The sequence below is a fragment of the Triturus cristatus genome, chromosome 3_1 (assembly GCF_964204655.1).
Source record: "Triturus cristatus chromosome 3_1, aTriCri1.1, whole genome shotgun sequence".
NCBI classification, from domain to species: domain Eukaryota; kingdom Metazoa; phylum Chordata; class Amphibia; order Caudata; family Salamandridae; genus Triturus; species Triturus cristatus.
Window position 1 is genome coordinate 1,034,730,522 of NC_140583.1, and position 26,257 is coordinate 1,034,756,778.

The window sequence follows — 26,257 nt, forward strand, 5'->3', positions numbered from 1 at the left end:
TCCGAGGCAGTACAGGGGGACAATGTGCCGTCAGTCCACATCCACCCCGGCAGCATCCGCCTCAAAGCCCTCCTAGTCCGTGCTTTCAGGCCCATTCCACGCCAGTGGGTGGCAGAGTTCGCCATCACCTGCTCCACTGGCGTTCCATCACATCGGACTAGTGGGTGCTGCAGATAGTCCGAAGGGGCTACTCCCTCCCCTTCGTGGCGACCCCTCCAGCCATGCCACCGCAGTACCACAGCATGTCGGGGGATCACTTGAAATTTCTACAGGAGGAAGTTACGGCCCTCTTGGCCAAGGGGGCCATCAAGCGCGTTCCTGGTCCAGAAGTAGGTTGTCGTTGTTATTCCCACTACTTTCTGGTTCCCAAGAAGGGCAAAGGGGACCTACACCCTATCTTGGACCTCAGGAGCGTCAACGCCTTCCTCCGCAAGGAGAAGTTCAAGATGCTCACCTTAGCTCAGGTTCTGGCTGCCCTAGACTCTGGAGACTGGATGGTAGCGTTGGACTTGCAGGATGCTTATTTCCACATCCCCGTCCTGCCGCCAGGAGCATTTTCAGTTAACCGTGCTTCCCTTCGGCCTCACCAGTGCCCCTCGGGTGTTCACGAAAGTGATGGCGGTGGTCGCAGCTCATCTGCGCAGATTGGGGGTACCAGTCTTCCCCCTATCTCGATGACTGGTTGTTGAAGGCGGGCTCGCCACAGGCAGTCGTCTCCCACCTCCAGACTACGGCCGACCTCCTGCATTTGCTGGGGTTCTCCATCAATGTGCCGAAGTCGCATCTGAATCCCTCCCAGAAGCTCTTCTTCATTGGAGCGGTTCTGGATTCGGCCCAGTTCCGGGCTTATCCTCCGGAACAGCGGGTCTGGGATATTCAGGCTCTGATTCCCATCTTTCGGCCTCTATCCCGGGTTTCGGTCAGGTTGGTGCTGCGGCTTCTGGGTCTGATGGCCTCCTGCATCCTGTTAGTGCATCATGCCAGATGGCGAATGCGGGCTCTGCAGTGGGACCTGAAGTTTCAGTGGGCCAAGCATCGAGACAACCTGTCCGACCACGTCCTGATCTCGGAGGGCACTGCAAGACAGTTTCAGTGGTGGCTCACGGACCGCGATTGGGTCAGCGGCAGATCCCTCTCCCTACCCCAACCGGAGCACGTAGTGGTGACGGATGTGTCCCTCCTGGGATGGGGGGGCCTCATGGGAGAGGCGGAGATCAGAGGCCTCTGGTCTCCGGCGGAGTCCCGACTCCATATCAACCTTCCTGAGCTGCGGGCGATCCGACTTGCACTGAAGGCATTCCTTCCCTCTGTCCGGGGAAGTGTGTTGCAGGTGTTCACGGACAACACCACCGCCATTTGGTATTGCAACAAACAGGGCGGGTGGGGTCGTGGACCCTTCGTCAGGAGGCTCTACGCCTCTGGACATGGCTGGAACATCAGGGCATCACCCTGGTGGTTCAACATCTGGCGGGCTCTCTGAACATCAGAGCAGACGAACTAAGCCGCCGGTGCATGATGGATCACGAATGGCGTCTCAACTCGGACGTGGCGCAAGGCCTCTTTCGGCAGTGGGGAGAGCCTTGGTTAGATCTATTCGCCACCAAAGAGAACGCGCAATGTCAGCAGTTCTGCGCGTTGGAGTTTCCAAGGCGGCACTCGCTCGGGACGCCTTTCGTCGCGAGTGGAGTTGCGGTCTGTTGTACGCCTTTCCGCCTATACCACTTCTGCCCAGAGTGCTGAAGAAGATCAAGCGCGACCGGGCCCAAGTAATCTTGGTGGCTCTTGATTGGGCACGAAGATTCTGGTATCCCGAGCTACTCAGTCTGTCGATCGATCCCCCGATACGACTGCCTCTTCAGGAGGACCTTCTGTCGCAGCAGCAGGGGATGGTCCTCCACCCGAACCTGTCCAGTCTCCACCTCCATGCGTGGAGATTGAGTGGCGACAGTTGATGCCATTTGACTTGCCTCCTGAAGTCTGTGATGTGATTCTGGCAGCCAGGCGTCCCTGCACAAAATCGGTATACGCCTGCAGGTGGAACAAATTTGTGGCATGGTGCACAGCAAAGGCTGTGGATCCCCATTCCGCCCCTCTTTCTGAGGTTCTCCTCTTTCTTCTTTCTTTGGCCCAGCAGGGCTCTGCTCTGGGCACCCTAAAAGGTTACGCTATTTCTGCTTTCTTACGGCTTCCTAATCAGCCTTCTCTTTTCAAATCCCCTGTTGTTCATCGCTTCCTTAAGGGCATTACTCACATGTTTCCTCCTGTCCCTTTCGTAATGCCTCAGTGGGATTTGAATCTGGTCTTGACGTTTCTGATGTGCGCGCCCTTTGAGTCACTTCATAATTGTCCCCTTTGTCTCTTGACGCTTAAGACTGCTTTCCTGGTAGCTCCAGGCTCTCTCTTCTAAGCCTCCTTTTCTTTCTGTCCATCCGGACAAAGTTGTTCTCAGGACTCGTCCTTCCTTTCTACCTAAGGTGGTCACTGCCTTTCACATCGGGCAGTCTGTTACGTTGCCCACCTTCTTTCTGCCTCCGCATCTTTCGAAAGAGGAAGAGAGGTTCCACCGTCTGGACCCAAAACGGGCGCTGTCCTTTTATTTGGACCGCACCAAGCAGTTCCAGGTGGACGACCAACTCTTTGTTGGCTACGTGGGCGCAAAGAAGGAACGGGCGGTGCACAAGCGGACCATCTCTCAGTCGGTCATTTTGTGTATCAAAGCTTGTTACTCCTTGGCTAAAAAGGAACCTCCTGTAGGGCTGAGGGCCCATTCCACTCAGGCCACAGCGGCGACAACTGCCCTGGGCTGGGGAGTCCCCTTACAGGACATCTGTCAGGCAGCAACGTGGGCCTCGCTGCACACGTTTGTTAAACATTATTGCCTGGACAGCCAAGTCCGGAGAGACTGCTTCTTTGGCCGTTCTGTTCTCCAGGACTTTCTGGTGTGATCTTGGTTCGCAGACCCACCACCGGGGTTGGTATTGCTGGGGTATCTATTCTAAGGTAAGGAATCTAACTAACGTGTTTCTTTCAGATGAACAAGTTACTTACCTTCGGTAACAAAATATCTGTAAGAAACATTAGTTAGTTAGATTCCTCACCGACCCACCCATCCTCCCCATTCTGCGAACCGATATCTAGGGTTGAGGTTACCCCTTTCAGGACCCTAGAATTTTTTGGCACCAGTGTCGGTCTCTTGCATGGCTCTGCGTTCCTGGCGCGGAAATCTATGTACAAGAACAAATGTCAGCGTGCAAGGGCGGCGTCTAAGTACTCCGACGTCATCTCGGCGCACGACGCCGACGACGGACGCAGAGCCGCAGACGACGCCTAGCGACGCGCAAGGGTATTGCTGACGAAAATCTTTCCTGATCCAGCTTGATGCCTGCGGATATTCTAAGGTGAGGAATCTAACTAACTAATGTTTCTTACAGATATATCGTTACCGAAGGTAAGTAACTTGTTCTTCTTGCTAACTAATGAATCTGATCCCTCCGCGCAGGAAGATACCTCTAGTAGTGAGGGATTCTTGGACTCTGACAGTACCTCCTCTGGATAAGACTCAAACAACACAAAGGAAGAAGCTTACAGGGGTAAGAAAAAGGAAAGATAGTCAGAAGTGGCATGTTGGCAGGCAGCTAAAATGGGACTACTCTGACACGCAACCTGTACACCAAGAAGAAGGACCAGAAGAACCCCAAATGGACACACAAGAAAAAGAACTTGCGCTAACTACGATTTTTCGGTCCATTAAACAGATGCAGGAGTAAGTGAGGTCGGATGGTCGGAGAGCCAGAGTGGCAAACAAAAAAGTACAAGCTGGAATCTGCAAAATAAATAAGAAATGTGGAGATATTGCTGAGAGATTGACATCTGTGGAGACGCGGACAGAGACTCTTGAAGCCGAAATGGAATCCCTGAAAGTGCAGAATACTGGCCAGGGAGATGCTTTGTCGGATGTAATACTTAAGCTGGAGGAGCAGGAAAACAGACAGCGTAGAAACAACCTGCGCTTTTTCAGGGTCCCGGAGGGGGTGGAAGGAAGCAACCCTAGAGTTTATATAGTTAATCTCTTGAAAAACACCTTCCCCGAGCAAGTCAAGTTGGACTGGGCCAGCAAGATCCAAAGCGCCCACCGGGTACCCTTAATGATGAAGAAACAGCCCCAAGAAAGACCTTGGGCTAGTTTGGTATTTTTCGGAAATTTGCTGCTGAGGCAATTGGTGTATGATCAAGCCCGACCTAACTCTCCAAAAACCTACAATGGTGTTTCTTTTTTTGTTGAGCCAGATTTTGCCCATGCAACTGCGGAGCGGCGTAGGCGGCTACAACAGTTAATATATCCCTTTCAGAAAATAGGGGCAGAGGTCTATCTCCAGAACCCCGCTAGGCTTAAAATTAAATATAAAGGAACTTCACTGTCTCTGGGAGGGGTGGGATTACAGGCATTGCACAGTGTGGGTTTTATGTACGGAATGCTGTACAGGGAATGCATGGGAGGTTATTATGGAGTAAGGAAAATTCTAGGGTGGTGTAAAACTAAAGAGTTTAAAGATGAGTAAACTAAGGATCGCAACGGTCAATATATGCGGTCTGAATGATTTAAAGAAAAGGCAGATGGTATCCGAAGGGCAGATATAGTCTGCCTACAAGAGACCCATGTAGAAGGTAGGCAAAAAGATCTGTTAAAATACCTAGGATATAGTGTTGTAGGAGTTACAACCCAAGGTACGCATGCACAGGGGGTAGCAATCTTAGCCCGTAATAAGGCTATTCAGTTTTCCCTAGTTCAGGCTGATACATCCGGGCGTTGGGTTATTGCTAGCTGCAGAGATTTAGGCTTCCCTAGCTTTACAATATGCTCCCTTTATGGTAGCAATGCCGATGACCCTTCTTTATTGGGTTGGCTGATGAACGAACTATCACACTGGCAATTACTTATAGTGATTTGTGGGGACTTTAATATTAACCTTGCGAGTGGTTGGGGTCAGGGCGAACCTTATGTTGGAAAGAAGCCTAAAGTTTATCAAGCTATATGTAACCTTTCCAAGGAGCATGGCTTGAGCAATGCCTGGGCAAAATTTACACCTCAAGTACCTGGCTTTGCATATTACTCTGCCCCTCATCAGAAACATGTGAGGCTGGATTATTTTTTTGTCTCACAGCGGATTAGACAAAAAAGTACAATTGAAAATGCTCCCAGATATATCTCAGATCACAGTCCATTGGTATTGGAGATAAAGGGTGGGGTGGTTCAGGAAAAACCATCCTCTTGGACGTTTGACAGAGCGTTGCTGGTGGATGAGGTGTATGTGGAACACAACGGGAATTGGATACCGGAATTTATACATAGAAACTTAGGAACGGCATCTTTGGGCACAGTTTGGGATACACTAAAGGCCGGCATACGGAGGGAAACAGTTCAATACTCCAGCAGGAAAAATAAAATGGAAAAGGCAAACCATCAATTCCTACAAACAAGCCTGGCCCAGGCTGAAGATAATTTTTTTTATTTTGTATTATTTGTTTTATTGGTGCAAAATTACATACAGCCATACGTTCTGGAGTCACTTGACCCATTGCTCCTGTTACATATATACATAAGTTAAATACAACATATAAGTACATCATGACAGTTACTGTGTGACTGAAACAGTGTCCCCAGGAATGGTGGTTAATCCTCGTCCTGTGAGGTGTCTAAAGTTGGCGCTGTACATATCCGCTCTCTGAAAGCGTTCCATTTTCCCCCACAGCAGTTCCCATTTTTTAGGACACTTCCTATTTATATACACCACTCTTTCTGCCACCATGGCCAGATCCATGTCTGCACACCATTCTTGAATCGTGGGAGCATTTCTTGCTCCCCCACAGTCGAGCTATGTTTCGCTTTGCCACCATCATGCCCAACGTCGCCCATATTTGTCCATTGGTATTAAGGTCTGTGGGCTCCCAAATGTTCAATAGGCAGCGTTTAGGCTCCGGTGTTACAGGGGCGACGCTGAGTCGAGTTATTAATGACCTAACCTCCGCCAAGTACATCGCTATCGCGGGGCATTCCCACATTATGTGAAAAAACATCCCTATTGCTCCACATTGTTTAAGGCAAAAGGGACTATCAGTCTTGCCTATCTTGCATAGTGTCGGTTGTGTATAGTATATCCTATGGAGTACTTTTAATTGCACTAGCTGGAGTTTCGATGGGATGGCCACCTCCCTGGGGGACCCTAATGCCTCCTGCCAGTCCGTCTCATCCAGATCTCCTACATCTGTTTGCTATTTTTCCCGGATAGGTTGTGTGGGGTCAGGATGATTGTTTATTATCTTCCGGTAAGTGAGGGACGTAGCTTTTTTGTCATGTAATCGGTGAGTAGTCTATCCTCCAGAGAGGAGGTTTCAGGAAGGTAAGTGTTTGGGGGGATAGTCACCTCAAGGGCGTGTTTAATTTGAAGATAGCAGAAGTGTTCTGCGGGTGCCATCGTGCATTGCTCTTGAAGGTGAGTGAACAAGAGTACCTTTCCCTTGCACCAAAGATCGCCAATTGTGGATATGCTTATAGCATCCCAGTGGTTAAAACCTTTGGAGTTGCGCAGCATACCTAATGCTCTCATATCCCAAAGGGGTATTGCCTGTGTGTGGACATTTCGCCACCCCGTCTTCCCTTGTACTATATGCCAGAGTTGGATCGTGTGTTTGGTAGGGCCCAGTAAGATCAGTTTATGGTTAGTGTTGTATAATGCGCGGTTAAGCTGTTCTAGGCCCAGGAGCAACCTGTCCAGGCATAAGGCCGGGTCTGCCTGCGGAGCATGAATCCACTGGTTTATGACTGCCAGCTGGGACGCCCAATAGTACATTTGGACATTTTGGAGCGCAATGCCTCAGTCATACCACGTCCTGATTAGTTTGACCATCGCTATTCTGTCTGGTTTTCCATCCCACAAGAGGTTGGTAACCTTTGTTTCGATGGATCGAAAATAGGACGGGGGGGACTAGAAATGGGGTGTTTTGTAACGCATAAAGGAACCGAGGTACCGCCATCATTTTGAAAAGCGCTGCCCTTCCTAGCAGTGTGTGTGTTAAGGTTTGCCATTGTTTTGTATCTTTTCGTAATCTTTTTAGGGGCTCTAGGAGGTTAAGGGTCACAAAGTCCTCTGGGTCTGAAGTGATATGAATTTCTAAATATTTGAAATGGTCTGTAACTATTGTCACTTCATATCCCTAAGGCAGTTTCGGTGGAGGGCCTACCAGTACATAGTGTATCGATTTGGTCCAGTTAATCGTGTAACTGGAGAGATTCCCGTAGGAGTTAAAATTTCCAAGATCCTGTGCAGGGAGCACGCAGGAGATGAAAGAAAAAAAGGATGTCGTCCGCATATAGGGAAATGCGGTCTTCTATGTCTTCGGTCCAGCGCAGTCCCCGAATGACAGGATCTTGTCTGATCCATGCAGCAAGCGGTTCTAGGACGAGTACGAATAGGAGCAGGGACAGCGGGCAGCCTGTCTGGTGCCACGTCCAAGCGGGAATTCTTTTGATATGCGGCCGTTCGCCACCACATGTGCGAAAGGGTTCGTGTATAATAATTTCACCCATGAGCAGAATTTGGGCCCAATGCTCAATCGATCCAGAACCGCAAACAGAAAAGGCCACTCGACTGTGTGAAACGCCATACGGGCGTCTAAGGATAAAATAGCTGTCTGCTCCTGTATTGTGTGTCTGCGCCCAAGCACGCTGTGTAGTCTACGCAGGTTGAGCGCGGTATTCCTGCCCGGCATAAACCCGGATTAATCTGGGTGGATCAGCTTGGCTAAGTGGGGCGTCAGTCGATTGGCCAGAACCTTTGGCGAGGATCTTAGCGTCAACGTTAAGCAGAGAAATGGGCCGGTAGGAGGCGCATTCCTGGGCAGGTTTTTCCTGCTTGTGTATGACTACCACCGTGGCTATTCTTTGGTCCTTGGGAAGTTCTCCCACGTCCAGGCTTGTGTGATACATGTTCGATAGGTGAGGTGCAAGTGCCGTCACGTTTTGCTTGTAGAGCTCTATCGGGATACCATTGGGTCCCAGGGCCTTCCCTGACTGTATGTTTCCTATTGCTACCGTTAGTTCATCGGTAGTAAAGTCCAAGTCCAATACCGACATATCGTCACCTAAGAGCTTTGTGAGACGTATGTCGCAGAGAAATGCAGCTGCACCGTCCTGCTGGATTTTGACTGAGGGGGTGTAGATATCAGTGTAGTAGGTTGCCAGGGCATCTACTGTTGCTTGGGGTTCTGTGATCAGTCCTCCGTGAGGGTCTCGAAGTTCCGCGATCCATCGACTTGCTCATTCTCGTTTATCGAGCCACGCTAGAACCTTACTCGCCTTATCTCCCGTCTCATAAATCGTATGGAGTGTGGTTGTCAATCTAGTTTTGGCATCGTGCCATAAATACTCCTTGTATTCCCATTTTTTGAGATTGTCGGTTCGTGGTGGGGTCTGAGGGATCCTGGGAGTGTTCTACTTCTAAGTTGTGGAAGTCTTGTTCAAGTGTTGATACCTTTATGGCCTTTTCTCTCTTGTGGTGTGTAATGAGGGATATAGCCTGTCCCCTAAGAACAGTTTTGTATGCTTCCCATAGAGAAATAGGAGAGGTGAAATAGTACTTCGTGGTAGTGGTGAGGCCTTTCCTGATCTTTGGGGTTTTTAAGATAGCCTGGATATATAGGAACGAGAAGCCGCTGGGTAAAAGTGTTGCGCGTATAGTTGACCAATATTGGTGTATGATCTGAGATCCCTCGTGGGAGACAAGTCATACCAGTGAAGTTCCCTACAATTTCCGCTGATGTCAGTATATAATCAATTATGGAGAGACTGTTGTGCACACCCGAGTGGTATGTAAATTGTTGTGTGTGCGGGTATTGTGAATGCCACACATTGACTAGACCAATCGTGTCGAGGAAATCAGCCAGGGGAGAGTGCGTTTGGTGCTGTTGTCTTTGGAGTGTCCTATCTAGCATGTCATTAAAGGTGGCATTAAGGTCACCGCCAAGTATAAGGTCCCCCTCTGGAAGCCAGAGCAGAAAAGCGCTCAGCGCAGGGAGGGCCAATGAGTGGAGTGCAGGGGGTAAGTATACGGTCAAAACGTTCAAAGCACGGCCCTCCCGTTGACATGACATGGCTGCAAAACGGCCCTGTGTATGTGTGCTTGATGATCAGTGGGCATTGTTTTTTAATCAGGATTCCAACCCCGTGGGAGCCAGAGGAGAATTCTGAGTGGACTATCAATTTAAAACCCCACCTGTCTAGGGCCTTACAGGTCGTCCCTACTAAGGGGGTTTTCTGAAGGAGAACCAATGATGCCGCCTTACGCTTAAGGTATTGTAATACCAGTCTCCTCTTTACCTTGTCCCCAAGGCCATTGACATTCCAGGAGATCAAGGGAAGGTGTAGCGGGTGTTGCGATAGAGGCACTGACATATTAGAGTGGATGATCATACGTGACTGGGGTCTGTAGGGGAAGAGTACCTGTGTTGAGTGCTGAGCAGTGTGTAAGGGTGCAGCATAAACCTTAACTTTGTACAAAGAAACAACACACTTAAATAACTACAATAAAACGTTCTTCCCACCCCCCCTCCCTGCATGACGGTGTGAGAACTTCCCGCCTCCCCAACTTCGCAGAGTGCCTAGAACCCATTTCCCAGTAACTTCGTAGGAGGGGTGAGATCACCCCGGTTGCCTCCTCAAGTTAACCCCAACATTATATACGTTATCTGAGCTGTTATGCAGGAGTCTTCAGAGGCGAGCATCGGTCCCACAATGTCCCACAGTCATCATAAAGGGTCCACTCGAGGGTGTCTCTAGGTGGAGCGAGAGGGCCCCTGTCCACACTCAGGCAGCCCTAAGGTCGCGCGGTTCCATAGTTCGTAGTGCACGGTTGTCCTGTGCCACTTGGGCGTGTCATGGTTGCCAGTCTTGTGGAGTGTTCAAGATCGAGAGGGCGTCCCTCCAGAGGGAGGTTGCTTTCCTTTGGTCATTGTTCATCGTCTGGCGTCTCGATCATTAAGGTTGCGTCCCTTCGTTCCGTTGTGACAGTGCGTCCTGGTTGTCCGTTACGATCGCGGCTTGTCCCACCGGAGGTCTCGGCTTGTTGCAGCCCTCGAGCCAGTCATGTGCATCCTCAGGGGTGGTGAAGAACCATGTTTTCCCATTTGCTACGACTCTCAACTTAGAGGGGAACATCATGGAGTATTTGATCTCACGGGCTCGAAGTTCTTTCTTCACTGCCAAGAAGGTACGTCTTTGTCTGGCAACTGTGGCTGTATAATCTGGAAAGAAGGAAATAGTACTGTGTTAATATTTGACAGGGGTGGGCTGCCCTGGCTGCCTGCAAGATGAGGTCTCGGAAATTAAAGATGCTGGCTAGTATGGGTCTGCCGCCTGGAACACTATGAGCCCTCTCGACTGAAAAATAGAGAGTCCTCGAGGCTGTAGGTAGTTCTGAATTAAGTCCTCTACAAACACGTCCATGGCTGGCCCACCTGTTCCCTCCGGCACTCCTACGATACGTACGTTGTTGCACCGTGAGCGGCCTTCGTAATCGTCTAGCTTTGCTGCCATAAATTTGTGCTCCGACTCCAGACGCAGCACTTGTCTCTTGAGGGTTGTAGTGTCTTCATCAAGAGCGACCGTCGTTGTTTTGACAGCTTTCATCCTTGTGTTCAGGTTCCGGAAATCGTCTCTGATTAACGAGATTTCAGTGGCTATACTTGGGCAATCTTGGACTCCAAGGAGGTAGGTATCTTCGTCAGTAAAGCCATTATGTCTTGGAGCGTGATTTCCTTACCAGTGGTTTCGGTGTTCTTCCGGGCAGGAGTTGCTGCCTGGCCCAGTAGCTCCTGACATGTCTTGCTGTAGGCGTACTTGTCCAGCTTAGGTGGTGCCACTTCACGCTGGCCTCGTCCTCCCATGATCACAGGGGCCTGCAGCTGGTGCGCTAAGGCGACAATCGAGGTGGCAGTACTCACCGCTGCCTGCCTGTGCGTGAGGTCCACGCACGCGGCCTTTCGGGTTTCCAACCACCGGGGCTGCGCACCGCGTGATGGTTCACCGAGACTGCCCCCCAATGGGCAGTGTCTGTAGTCGCAGGTGCCCCACCAATTCCATCAGACAATGCCTGCACGCGGTGTCCTCCGGGGGCTGAAGGTAATTTAATTAAGGCACTGCAACTGAAGGATGGCTTAGAGGATGCTCGTCAAAGGGTAGCAGTTAGTAAAGCAGCAATTGGGGAAAGACTACTGAGGAAGGCTGTTGATAAAGCAACAGTGAACCAACATAATATGTATGAGTGCAGTGAAAGGGTGGGCCACCTACTCAGTCAGGACAAGGCAAGAAACCACATGGAGTGAAATCAAACAAATAAGGGACCTTCTGATAGGGCTAGTGTCGGATTCGAATGAAATTCGAGCTGCCTTCTGCATATTCTATTGGGCTATTTATACAGAGGTCGGAAGGGGGGGTCAGAGGGAAGAACAAATAGCGAAATATCTGGAGCAAGCTGCTGGGGTGTCTTTATCAGTAGAAGAGAGGGATCAGCTAGAATAACCATTGAGCTGGAACGAGATTGTTGTAACCCTGTCTAGTTTACCAAGAGGGAAGGGGACCGGACCCTATTGTATCCCTACAGAATTTTTCAAGGTTTTCCAGGAACAACTGAAAAAGATTATAATGCAAATGTTCTCACAGATTGCAGAGGGTATAAATCCACCAGCATCATGGGCTATAGCGAAGATTGTCTTTCAAAAAAAAAAAAAACACCTAGTGAGGAATTGTGGCCCTATCGGCCAATAACCCTTATAAATGGGAATGTGAAAATCTGATCTAAAATCCTGGCCTCGCGTCTGTCTATGGTTATACACAAAGTTGTTTCCCCGAGACAACGCGGCTTTATTCCAGGGAGGGGCACCATAGAACACATTAGAAAGATCATTACCCTGTTTGATGTGAGGCAAGTGTCAGGCGACCCTATGGCTGCTATCCTTTTAGACGCAGAAAAAGCCTCTGATAGGGTCTCCTGGCAGTTTCTATGGGTCTCTATGCACTGGAAAGGGCTAGGGGATCAGTTAATTGGTGCAGTGAAAGCTCTGTATAAAGAACCCGAGGCCAGAGTACTTGTAAATGGGGAACTGACGGAGGCATATTAAAATAATGAGAGGCACACGACAAGGGTGTCCTTGTTCACCACTGTTGTTTGCAATATACAAAGACCCCTTTTTGAAATGTTAAGAGCTGGCAGCAGACATTCCCCCACTATTTGAGTCGGAGCAAGTAGATAAAGTGTTGGCGTATGCCGACGACGTCGCGCTAGTTACGCCACTCCCCGAGAAGGCGATGAGTGCAATCGAAGAAGAAGCCCAGAGATTCGGCGCGTTGTCACTATATGCCCTGAATAGGGATAAACACAAATAATTAACTGCAAGTTTGCACCAATTGTAGATAATAGAGGAGTTAAAAAAACAACATATCTGGGAATCATGATAACGGCTGAAATTGACGAGGTAGTAAAGGAAAATTTAGAACCTTGTGTCACAGAAATGAAAAAAGCACAAAAAAATGAATAATCTACACCTCACATTGATTGGTAGAGTCAACATAGTAAAGATGGTATTTTTTCCTAAGTTTTGTACTTTTTTAGAGCAATCCCCCTGTTATTTATACATTTCTGGTTTAAAAAGTTTGAAAGCAGATTTGCACAGTTTATGTGGGTGTATTCAAGACCTAGAAGATCGATTAAATACTTACTCCTATCCAGAGAGCGTGGCGGCTTGGCTCTACCAAATCTTAAATTATACTGGTGGGCGGCCTGCATAAAGAAATTTACAGCATTGCTGAACGCCAGTCCTGGGCAAGGATTAGTTAGTTATAGCTCCCCTTATGAACATGCTAGTGGCCACAATGTTGGAGGTTGTAAATGGCGTCAACTTGAGTATGGATACTACAAAAAGGCGCACGTTAAGACACTGTTTACAGCTTTTTAAAGATTGGTCCTCTGTACGGTGCTTGATAGAACTTGGGGAAAATAAACTACTATACACCCCTGGTAGAAAACAAAGACCTTACTGGTATTTTTAATGATTGCTATTTTGATAAGTAGATAAAGTAGATAAGTAGATAAAGGCAGGGGTAACGCATATAGGCTGACTTTTCTCCTTAGGTGGCTTAATGTCATTTGAAGAACTAAAATTGGATTTAACCGATAGATAATTTTTTTTATATCTACAGGTTAGATACTTTTTGCATAAGAAGGGGGGAGAAAACCAGAATTTTGAGAGATGTGAATTAGTGGACAGAATAAGGCAGCCTGTGGCTCCAAGGATTTGGTCACTATATGAACTACTGAATGATTATGAGACAGACGATTTGGGAAAATGCTCAATCAAGTGGCAAGGGATGCTAGGCATTTCAGATGCAGATTTTCAAAACTCCTTTTTAAACATCTTATAGATCTTAATGCCAGCGAACCTCCAAGCACAGTTTTATAAAACATGCTTTGAGCTATACTACATCCCGTATCGGATTGCCAAATGGGGGAAGGGGGTGCACTGTCGCGGTGTGCGGTTTACAAGGCTGACCTAATGCATATGTTTGCCACTTGTAATGAGCTTGGTCCACTTATAAAAGAAATAGAGGTATTCTTACAAGAGAAGTTGCTTCTACTTGTGAATGAAACCTCCCCATTAATTATGATTGGTATATCTAATCTGGAAAGGAAAGAAGGAGGGGCTTTTATTTGCATTACAACGGCAGTATACAGAATTTATATAGCCTCCGCATGGCTGGATGCTACTCCCCCTGCATTTCATCAATGGCTAGCTCACCTGTTGACCACGTATAATCTTGAGAAAGCTATATATAAATGGTGGGGGTTTAAGGCTAAAAAGAAAGGTTCCGAAATTTGCAATATTTTACCAATTGGATGGAAGAACTCTTTTGCTTCGTAGGGCAGTATTGAGAATCCTTTTTCATAATACCCAAGTCATAGAGATTTCATGTATGCACTTTAAATATTTAAATATTTTGCACTTTATTAATGGGTTTTATTTAAAAAAAAATTTAAAAGATAATGTATGCACAGGCACTTTATGGATGGTTGATGACTTGGTTTTGAAGGCCATTTGGTTCAATTGCACTTAGACAATTTGAAGTTGCTGCTACAAATTGCGCCTTGAGTTAATTGAATCATCAAATGAAATGTGTTTGGAGATTTTGGATCGTATAAGGGAAATGTATTTTTAGCTATACTCCATGATATTGTATGAGTAACAAACTAGAGATGTATAATATGGTGGCATTGAAAAGAATATAACAATGTATGCAATCGCACTTGATGGATGATTGCTAACTAAGGTATTATCAGATAGGCTTGAAGGCCATTAGTGCTGACTGCACACTGCACCTTGACAATTTGAAGTTGCTGCTAGAAATTGCATCTCAAGTTAATTGACTTGTGAATTGAAATGTGTTAAAATATTTTGTATTGTATAAGGGAAACACATTTTATTTATACTCCTGATATTATATGAGTAAGAAATTAGAGATGTATAATTAGAGCCACATGATAGATTTTTTGGACAAACAGCGGGAAGGGTGGGGGGGGGTGCGGGCACAGGGATTTATTTTTTTAAATGTGGGAGGGAGAGAGAAACTGGTTTTTTTTCTCACTCAATATAAAAAAAATGTTTTTAAAGTAAATAACTGCACGTGATGCTCACGATACACGCATCCATTTAAACTATTGAGGACTCCAAATCAGTTCAGGTTGTAACGTATCAATGTATAGGAAAGGGGGCAGCCATTGACGGTGCACTTTAGCATCTATCCAAGACTGCTGTACAGGTGATAGGTCACAAGTCATGAGACTATGTCTGAATTTCTGCATGCACAATAACAATCAATGCTTTGCCAATGGATTCTGCAGTGCCAGGCTACTTTCTAGAGCTCCTCTGAAGTGACTGAAAACTGACAGACTTTGCTTGCTAGGTCAACCCGGCAGAAGCAGAGGAAGAGCCATGGATAAGGCCTGGTTAGAGACAGTCTAAGTCTGTCCACAAAGGAGCAACATCATACACTGGTTCACCAATTACACTTATCTACTTTATAATGTACGTTGAGGTCCACCAGGAGACATAATGTATGGATCCGCCTGGGAGTGAGACAGGAGTACATCAAAGATTTGATTTACAAGGTACCTATGTCAGTTTGTGGAAATGTAGGAGGAACCACTGATCCTGCACTTGTTACTGCTAACTCTGGAAGTTTTTCCTCAAAATCAATCTGGGATCAGAGTTCCAATTAAAATTATGAGACTGAGGATATTTGGTAAAGGATAAATGTGGATGACTGTTAAAGGGCATGGGATCAGGCCCTAGGCCCTGTTGAGCACCTAGGCGCGCAGTCGGGGGTGCCTGGAAGGAAGGACCTTGAGGATCAGGTGCAGGGGAAGAGATGCAAAGGCCACTTAGGTAAGGATACACCTCTACATCCCATCCAAATTTAAGAAGGTTACATTTGAAAAAGGCTGTTCTTCCACAGATGCAAAAGAAGCACCACTCCACTGTGAAAAAGTAATGATTAAAGTATACTACTTGTAGTCATCCAGTAAAAACTAGAGCTGTTTTTTTTTAAAGCGTTTACACTACGGAATGTCAATGAAAATACTTTTACGAAAAGGATTGTATTTCTGGATACTGACTGGCATGGTCTAAACTTTCTATTTTAAATACGCTTCCATGCAGAAGCTATCTGCAGATCCCCGTTACTCTTAGGACTTCTGGTAGTACTTCTATCAAAACTTCTGCTGAGAATATGGGCATCAGCCTTTAATCGGGGTTCAGTGCTTGACAACAAATTGTGTGATTCTGGGAAAATCACTTTTCCTCCTTGTGCCTAAAATTTCACTTATGGGAAATGTCTAAATCCTCACTTTGTGTAAACGATGATGTATAATTTCTCAACCACACTTCATTATTGTACAGTACTCCACTTCTTAGCAGTTAGGTTTGCACAAATGCTTATGGACTCTTAGGGCACTTAATGTTTACCGGACAGGGTACTACATTGCAAACATGATGGAGTACCCAATATGCCAAACCCTGGGACTGCCCGTCTCATTTAGAGACTAGCAGATCTTAAGTTTTTTGTTGACGAATCCCCCTTTGACTCAGTTATCCAAAAACTTCATAAGACTGAGTAAGGATTATTGGGGAGAGGACATTACACCGCCCATCCTATTTATGGTGGACCTGTAATTTCCCACTGAGGCGGTTTGTTTCTTAAAAACAAAATCTTTTGAAAAGTTTGGTGAACAGCTGTCAAAACCAACAGCAGCCGTCCACTAAACATGTTGTACATTGATAGGAAGTGCTGTGATGGCTGCTCCTTTCAATATACAGAGATGACTGCTGAGCTGGTAGTCATCTCTAAGTTTGACTGATGATAATCTATCTGGATGGTGTCCGTCAAATGCAAAACCAGGCCCTTAGTAGTGATTCTAGGTGATAATTGGGATTGATGGAGCGATTATCACCTTGTTAAACAGGCTCCGTGTACGCGCCTCAGTACGCTACAGTAGCGGAGGAAATTTGACAGAGTAATTCCCATCTGATTTGGGGGTAAGGCAGGGGTGTGTTATGGCTCCTTTTCTATGCTTATTGTTTATAAATGGACTGGGAGACCAACTTTGTGAGATGGGGAAGGATATTCCAAGACTAAACATGTGTCAAATCCCTGTACTATTATACACTGGTGATGCTGTCTTGATAGCCAGGACAGCAAACGGCATACAAATACTGCCTGACTCTTTTAATGCTTTTATGAATAATTTGGGGTTAAAAGTGAATTGCATGAAACTTTTATAATGAAATGTGGACCAAGATATTCTAAAACGAGGACATTTATATTGGGGGTGAAGAAATTAAGAAAGTTCCGTATTTTACTTATCTGGGGGTACCATTTGATGCTGATTTTAATTGAAAACCTGCCTTAAACATTAGAACTATGCAAATCCAGACATCCAATGATGCCATTTTTAGATTTTTTTAGACAGACGTGTTTTAGCGACAATAGAAAGTGTTGCGTATGGAGCTAAACGCTTTGCCTGTTTTTTTGTGTTGCAGACATTTTGGCAGAAGAACTCAGTGGGACTACAAAGGGGCTTCAAATTTAGGTGAATTACATCAGCGATTAAACAAGATAATGATAAGACGATTGAAACAAGATGTTTTAACCCAGCTTCCTCCAAAAATCAGGCAGCGAATTCCATTTGATCTTCCTAAAGATGTTGCCAAGGTAGGTATTGTAAAAAAGAATTGCCTGTCCTGGTGTCATACATATTCAGTAAGGGTGTTTTTAATAACCTATGCAGGTAAGGTTTAAAGAACTAGTTTTAATAAGGCCCTCATATGACACCAGGTCTTCAGTACACACTTTAACATTCCTGGGCATACCTTTAACACCATATTGTATTCTGGGTGTGGTATTCCGATTTACGTCAGCTAAACCAATTGGACCAATGTACCTGAAACTAAGTTTTTGAAAAAGGAAAGTACAGTACTGGAACATATTGTGTCTGGTCACATGAACTCATCAAATTAACATTTATAAGGATTTCTTGTATTAAGTCTTCCTGATAAAAGGTAAGACTAAATAAAGCCTAAATAATTTACGCTGTCACTGGAACACTATATACCGTTTACACCTTCCCTTTTTATTCATGCTTCAGTTTTACCATTACATTTTTCTAACAGCGTATGGCGCAGATCCAGGGCCCTGTGTCTGTCTAGCATGCTTTGTATAGTGCGTCTTGTGCACAGTGAAGCACAGTGTGGTATCCTACGTAGTTGGTGCAGAATCTGATCCGGCTGTTCAAAACTAAATAGTAATTGGAGACGTAGCTACAGTACTTGGCAGATAATCAATCTGAGTGTCACAGGGGGTTGACAAGACGAGTAACGTTTATAGGGAACTGGACTGAACTTCTAGATGTGCACCGGCCTTGGTTACCAGACTGGATATTTTACAGGTTAATAATTGGAGTTATATTTAGGCACTGTTAACTTCATTTTCCAAGTAATCGTTTTCTTCAACTGGCTGACAGTTTAAGACTCGCTAGGACATAGCCACAGACTAAATTCTATAACTATGCAATCAGTATTGACTGCATAAACTATCAAATATTGTAGGATGGCTACCAGTGGTGGAGCATGGGACCTTAATAAATGTTTGGTTAACGATTCAGAATTTGCTTCCCTGCGTACCTGGAAAGAAAGTCCCTACTCTTACTGGGCCCTAAGGCTACGGATCTTTGCCATAGGTAAAGAATTCATCAGAAGCTGTAAATCAACATTTTAATTACAAATCACAGTTAAACAACAATATCTGAAAGAGACACGTTAGTGATAGATTCCTTACCTTAGAATATCCCCAGGCGTCAGACTGGATCCGGAAAGTCTTTTCGTAGCAGTGCCCCTGCGCGTCAGTAGGTGGCGTCGTGCGGCTCCGCTTCCGTCACTGGCATCGTATGCGCCAAGATGACATCACGGAGACTACTTAGGTGCCACACCTGCACGCTGACGTCAGTTCTTTCTTTTTCCGCGCAGATCTGGTTAGAGCACATACCTTCTGACTACTCTTTTGAGACTTTTGTCTCCCCTTTTCTCCTGGTGCACGTAGGGATGCCTGGATTTACGTCTTGTGGGGCCTGCCGTCGCAATATGTCGGTGGCGGAACCCCATGATGTTTGCCTCTACTGCCTGGAGACTGACCATGACTCTCGGTCCTGCCTTGGAGCGGCGCCGGAAGCTTCTGGAGGTCAGACACTCGTCCCAGCGCTGTTCCAGATCCAGGGACCGCTCCCGGGATCGCTCGTGGGGCCGCTGTTGTCGCTCCTCGGGCTCCAAGTCTTCGCCCTCGGATTCCGGTAAGCGTCGACAAAAAAAGAAGTCGAAGAAGCGTGTTCGCTCTCCGACGTCCCCCCGTCGGTCCTCAGATGCGGACGAGGGGGACAGGGGTTCTGTTCCTGCAGCTCCTTTAGAGCCTGGGAGTCCCGCGGCCTACCCGCCTTACCCGCGTTCGTCGGCGACTCCCGAACAGGTGCAAGAGTTGCTTGCCACCAAGGACCGCCTTTCCCACGACTCCGCTGGATAAGGACTCTAAGGGCCTGATTCACAGAACTAACTTAAGACAAAATCCTAAACTTACTACTTTTGGTATTCACAGAAGTTAGGATTTTGTCTTAAGACAGACTTAAGACAGACTTAAAAAGACAGACTTAAGACAGACTTAAAAAGACAGATTTAAAACAGACTTAAAAAGACAGACTTAAGACAGACTTAAAAAGACAGATTTAAGACAGACTTAAGACAGACTTAAGACAGACTTAAGACAGACTTAAGACAGACTTAAGACAGACTTAAGACAGACTTAAGACAGACTTAAGACAGACTTAAGACAGGATTTTGTCTTAAGTCTGTCTTAAGTCTGTCTTAAAATCCTAACTTCTGTGAATACCAAAAGTAGTAAGTTTAGGATTTTGTCTTAAGTTAGTTCTGTGAATCGGCCCCTAAGAAGCTGGAACAGTTCGGTAAGCGGTTGTTCTCTTTAGCCAGCTTGGGGCTTCGGTCGGTGAACACCGCCTACTTATTAGGCCGCTATTCCCATGCGGTGTGGGATTCGGTTGCTCAGGTGTTGCCTCAGTGTCCTGAGGAGGTCCATGCTGTACTTTCACAGGCGGTTGGTGAGGGTAAGGATGCGGCCAAGTTCGCCATTCGGTGTGGTTTGGATGCCACTGACTCGCTAGGCAGGGCGATTTCTACGACTGTGGCGCTGCGTCGCGTCGCCACGCCTGGTTGCGATTTACTGGGTTCTCACCCGACGTCCAGAGCTCGCTTATGGACATGCCCTTTGATGGCACTTGCCTATTTGTCGAGAAGGCTGACAGTGCACTGGAGTGTTTTAAGGACTCACAAGCCACGGCCAAATCCTTGGGTCTTTCTGCAAAGAGCCCGGCCACTCCTGGTTTTCGTTCCTTTCGTGGCCACGGCAGAGGCGCCCAGGCATGTTCCTTCAGCAAGCCTGTGCAGAACCAGCCTCAGCACGGATGCGGCTTCTGCAGGGGTGGGTCTGGGAATCAGCGTGGGGGTCAGTCCACCTCCCCCCCGCTGCTTCTACCTCCAAACCTTCCTAATCCGAGCTTTGTGGAGCACCCCACGCCGGTGGGTGGCAGGAGCCGCCACCACCTCCCCCACTTGCCCGATATCACATCGGACAAGTGGGTGTTGCAGATCATCCGCAGGGGTTACTCCCTTCCCTTTCAGTCCTCCCCTCAAGCCATGCCGCTCCGGTGCCACCGCATGTCGGGGATCATTTGGTACTTCTCCAGCAGGAAGTCACGGCCCTTTTGGCCAAGGGGGCCATCAAGTGCGTTCCTGGGCCAGAGGTAGGAAGTGGTAGTTGTTCCCACTACTTTCTGGTCCCCAAGAAGGACAATGGGGGCCTACGCTCCATCTTGGACCTCCAGAACGTCAATCGCTTCCTCCGGAAAGAGAAATTCAGAATGCTGACTCTGGCTCAGGTCCTTGCTGCCCTCGACCCTGGAGACTGGATGGTAGCGTTGAACTTGCAGGACGCATATTTTCACATCCCCGTCCTGCCGGCCCACCGGCGTAACCTGCGGTTCGCGGTAGGCCAGGAGCATTTTCAGTTTGCTGTGCTCGCTTTCGGCCTTACCAGCGCCCCTCGGGTGTTCACGAAGGTGATGGCGGTGGTCGCAGCTCACCTGCGCAGGTCGGGGATGTCAGTCTTCCCTTACCTCGACGACTGGTTGTTGAAAGCGGGCTCGCCCCAGGCAGTCGTCAGCCACCTTCAGACTACGGCCGACCTCCTTCATTTGCTGGGGTTCTCCATCAACGAGCCGAAGTCGCACCCGAGTCCCTCTCAGAAGCTACCCTTCATCGGAGCGGTTCTGGATTCGACGCTGTTTCGAGTTTATTCTCCCGAGCAGCGAGTCCGGGATATTCAGGCTATGATTCCGATCTTTCAGCCTCTATCCCGGGTTTCAGTCAGGATGACCCTCCGGCTCCTGGGCCTGATGGCCTCCTGCATCCTGCTAGTGCCACATGCTAGATGGCATATGCGGGCTCTGCAGTGGGGCCTGAAGTTCCAGTGGGCGCAGCATCAGGGCAACCCGTCCGATCATGTCCAGATCTCGGAGGGCACTGCACGACAATGGCAGTGGTGGCTCACGAATCGCGATTGGGTCAATGGCAGATCCCTCTCCCTTCCCCGACCAGAGCCCACAGTGGTGACGGATGCATCCCTCCTGGGATGGGAAGGCCATTTGGCAGAGGCGGAGATCAGAGGTCTCTGGCGTAGTCCCGGCTCCATATCAATCTGTTGGACCTTCGGGCGATCCGGCTTGCACTGAAGGCATTCCTTCCCTCTGTCCGGGGAAGTGTGGTGCAGGTGTTCACGGACAACATCACCGCCATGGGGTATTACAACAAACAGGGCGGGGTGGGGTCCTGGACCCTATATCAGGAGGCTCTGCGCCTCTGGACATGGCTGGAACATCAAGGCATTACCTTGGTGGTTCAACACCTGGCAGGTTCTGTGGTAAATAAAAATTCCTTTACCGGGACTGAATTTGATACATAATCATAATAAAATAGCTCAGTATAATGAGAGGCAGAATCCGTGATATTAGAGTTTCTGAATGGGCTTTATTCCAATAAACGATTATAATCGGATGCTTCAAGTTCCATCACCACGGGGTTCAGGAAGTGAAGTACATACTTTATTGACAAGAAAGTATCTTTTATAGTTCATACGTTATAATGAAGCAAATACAGTAGGCGTAATAATTGATAAGGAACTTGACGTGGTACCTGCGTAACCGAAAATGGGTGTTTACAAGGAGTAAAAAGACACATGATTGGTTATGATTTTCATGCATAGGTGGATCTATAAGATAATACTTGACATAGATGTGCGCGCAGCAGCATGACGTGCAATTGACGTGTAACTAGGGGGTGAAGGGAACTTGACATTAGCTCTACATGTGGAGACGAGAAGTCTGGGGGTCAGATCAACCTAATCCCAAATCATATCTAACATCCTATGTTTAAAGAACTATGTTATCCATAAAGAAGGACTCTCGGACAGAATCTATTCTATACTGACTGTGCGTGTGTGTACAAGCGTCTAAGTGTCTACACTGAATGCGAGGGGATGGGAATATTCCATGGTGACAGGGCTATAAATTACTTGCATGAGGGCAGAGAAACCGGGCCTTTTGCTTGGTAACTGGAAGAATGTTTACTTAAGCTACTAGGCAGGAATGCATCGGCTGAGGGGGAAGCAGATAATTCGAAGGTGAAATACAGCTCTTGGCAGAGAATAGGCTGATGTCAGGCTTCGTGGGCCGCGCAGAGAATGAGACAGAGTTCATGGTCACAGATGCAGGCTCAGACTGGAGCTTTCAGCGGCAGAAGGCAAAAGGAGTTTGATGACAGAATCAGGGCCTACTTGCCTTGGACTGTAAAATGGCATAAGTGAACCATATAAAGCCGGTGGCCTTTCATATTTAGGAATGGAATATCCGACATATTCATGGCGGATCTGACAGAAGACATGTTGACGGTGGACGCACATATATTTGCGTCTTCATAACTGGAACTGGAGGGAACATACATGTACTTGTGACATGCACATAGAACCGTTGGGGTCCAAGATAGGGGACATAACTGACCAGGAAAATCCACATTTCCACATTCCCTCCTTGTCCCCCTACTTGCCCTTCAAGAGATATCGATCTTCATCAATCCATCGATCTGTTCATATAGCATCATTTGTTCTTCTTTCTTCTTCCGGGATTTTGAATGAAATCTTGGTGGTGGAATACACGATGTGGCACACAGACCACAAATCGCTGGTCCACATTGTAGACATAGACAGCAACTGAATAGTATGAGAAAGCCAATACCTAGGAAGGATAAAACTCTCCATCCCCAGGCTGATATCACACTCCAAAACCAACTGGACCAAGTCCAAGTGCCTGGGTTCTGGTGTATCTGGTTTACAATCTTATGAAGGCGGGTGATGGCTTTATATACAGATGGCGAATTTTCTGGTATGAATACGCAGCAACTTGATCCGATGACCCTACAAGCTCCGCCCCTATCAGCCAGGATGACGTCAAGGACAAGACGATTTTGAAGCACAACAATCCGCATAGCAGACTGTTCTTCTGTTGAATTGCCTAAGGCGGAAATAGTCTCATTCACTACTGCTTCAAGGGTTCTGGTTAATCTACGTATCAGCTTACTATTAGTGACAGTACCTATATAGGGAAAGATGCCTTTATTAAAATCTACATACTTGTCCCATGCCGTTTCAGTGTAATCGACAATGGGGAGATCTCTCCGCTTTCTGTTGTGTACTAAATGAATATTTCTGTAGTAATCAGGAGGAGCTAGAAAAACAGGTGGCAAAAGGAATGCAATGTAGCAGGTACCATCCCAATCTGGAGGTAGACGCATATATGCAGTCTGACCACATATGAAGTAGGAGTGGCGAGAAGCTCTAAATGAAGATTTGCCTTGATCACGGAATTCTACTATAGTATTGCATTTACTATGGCCCATAGGTATGGAACCAACCTTTCTTACACACAATTCACCCTTCGCTGGGAATACTGACATGGTGGGCAAGACTAGTTCAACTTCGGATACGACATTTAGAATCATGAGATTAGGTGTAAAATTACCTAATCCATATACTTCGTTTTCTAGATCCGTTCCTGTTCTTTTGGGGCGACCCTCCTTGTCAGGGTAGCAGACCTTGAGTAAGACTAGGTTCAGGTTTCCCCATATCCAATGATCTTGGTAAACTGCTGTGTCTGAGTCTATGGAATTGATTAAACTAAACCATGCTCCACAGGAGCCATTATGTGTGAATGGATGTGGAAAGAAAGGCAGGACTCCTTCATAATTCTGATAGGGAGGGAGTCGGCCACACACCCAACAATTGGTGGCATTACTAGTCTGATGGGAATGATGTAACATACTAATGAATGTGTTATTGCGCAGCGCAAGTCTATAAGATAATTCATGCGGAGGTAAGTCACTAAAAGAATGTTCAGTAGTAACATTATAAACATGTCTAGAAATAGGGTAATATATGTGCAACAACATACTCGTAATAATTATTAAAAGACTCAATAAAAACAGAATTAATAATGTCCCCATACAGTGGCTACGCAGTGATTTACAATACGCCTGTCGTTTCAACATTTTCCGGGTATTTTCTCTACTCAGGTCCAAGGGATACATGTCAGAGACAATTCAACCGCTTCACCTTGGAGAGGACTTAAACAATCAAATTGCTCGACTGTTTGGGCCTGAGCTTTAGTTTATAGTTCTTAGAGTCATTTTGTTCAACAAAGGGAAGTTCTGAATCAGTCTGTGAGGGAGTGCAGGGCACAATGTCTATATCCGAGGGTAGTCCATGAAATTTTTTGACGTGGCTTGAATGAATCCAGCCCTTACGGCCCTCGATCTTCACGGCTGTCCTCGTGGTCAACAGGACCAACTTGGGTGCTTTCCACCTGGGCTCCAGCTGGGTCTTTCGGTCGAAATTCCTTACAAACACCAAATCACCCGGAACAACGTCATGGGGTTTCACCTCGGTGTTGTCGGGAAAAGCTGCAGCTACCTGTGAACGACAAGATTGTAGTGCAGACATCAAGGAAGCCAAGTAATCTGTCAGCATATTACAGTCAACATCAGTTATTTTGCGAGGTATAGGCGTCCCCCACATATTCGGTGGTCTTCCAAAGATCACCTCATACGGGGATAGCCCTGTTCGAGAGTGTGCTACCATTCTCATGTAAAAGAGTGCAACGGGTAGCGCTACTACCCAGTCGACACCTTTTTCTCTGCATATTTTGGACATTCTGATTTTCAGGATCTGGTTATGTCTTTCTACGAGGCCTGCTGCCTCGGGGTGTCGGACACAGTGGAATTTCCACTGATATCCTAACAGAAGTGAAACGTGTCTCATTAATTCGGATGAGAACGGCTGGCCGTTATCTGAGTAAACAGCACGTGGTAAACCGTATCGTGGGAAGAATTCTCGAACCAACTGTTTGGCAGTAGTCGGGGCAGTGTAATCTGAAACCGGGTATGCCTCTGTCCAACGGGACAGAGCGCAGACAACTACAAGAACATATTTGAATCCTCGACATCGTTCCATCTGGATATAGTCCATCTGGAGTACTTCAAAAGGATGGTTAGGAGTATGAAATCCACCCTGTTCTACGGGAACGCTTTTTCCTGGGTTAAACTGACAACAGATCATACAGGTACGGACCTTTTGTTTTGCTGCTGCTCGTAAATGTTTATTGAACCAAATGTGTTGAATGCTGTCTAGCATAGCTTTTTCTCCTAGATGTGCTGGACTATGTATAGTGTTGATTATAACTTGGACCATTGAGTCAGGAAGGAACCATACAGACTTTTCCTTCATCATCCATCCTTGGTCCGTTTGGATCCCCCCTAATTCAGTCCATTTCTTTATTTCATCTGGTGTAGCATGTGTCTGTATGTCAATTACGTCAAGAGTAGGATCTTTAACTGTCATGCAATGTGTCGGGACTATTGCCTTTGTCACGTCGGGGATTTGAGTTTGAGCAGTCTGTTTAGCTGTTCTGTCGGCTAGATCATTGCCTTGAGAAATGATATCAGTAACCTTCGTATGAGCTTTACATTTCATGATTGATATTGCAGTGGGTAGATGTATTGCATCTAATAAGGCATGAATGAGGGGTCCGTGCTGAATGTGGGCACCGTGGGAAGTTAAATAACCTCTCTCTCGCCACAGCACGCCGAAGTCGTGTACAACTCCGAATGCATAACGTGAGTCAGTGTATATGTTGGCTTTTTTATTCGTGGCTTGAATACAGGCTTGTGTCAGAGCGATGAGCTCTGCGGCTTGAGCTGACAAAGTATTTATACGATTAGTTTCAATGACTTCAGTATCTGTTGTGACTGCGTAAGCGGCCACTAACTCTCCTGTACTTGTTCTCATGCACGAACCGTCTACATACAATGTCAGGTCTGGGTCTGATAATGGGACATCGGTTAAGTCTTGTCTGGGTTTCGTTGTTATCGTAATAACTTCAATACAGTCATGGGCTAGTGGGTCTGTTCCTATTACAGGTAGAAGTGTGGCAGG

General features: G+C 46.8%; 1 protein-coding gene across 3 annotated transcripts in view; it reads left to right on the forward strand.

The window, feature by feature from the left end:
- The window catches only part of ZRANB3 (zinc finger RANBP2-type containing 3), a 615,617-nt gene that overhangs the window by 324,865 nt on the left and 264,495 nt on the right, over positions 1-26,257 (forward strand). For all 3 annotated transcript variants that reach the window (XM_085645762.1, XM_085645761.1, XM_085645763.1), the window contains exon 8: positions 17,143-17,314. In XM_085645762.1, coding sequence (XP_085501888.1) covers positions 17,143-17,314 — 172 coding nt within the window. The remainder of the gene's footprint in view (positions 1-17,142; positions 17,315-26,257) is intronic.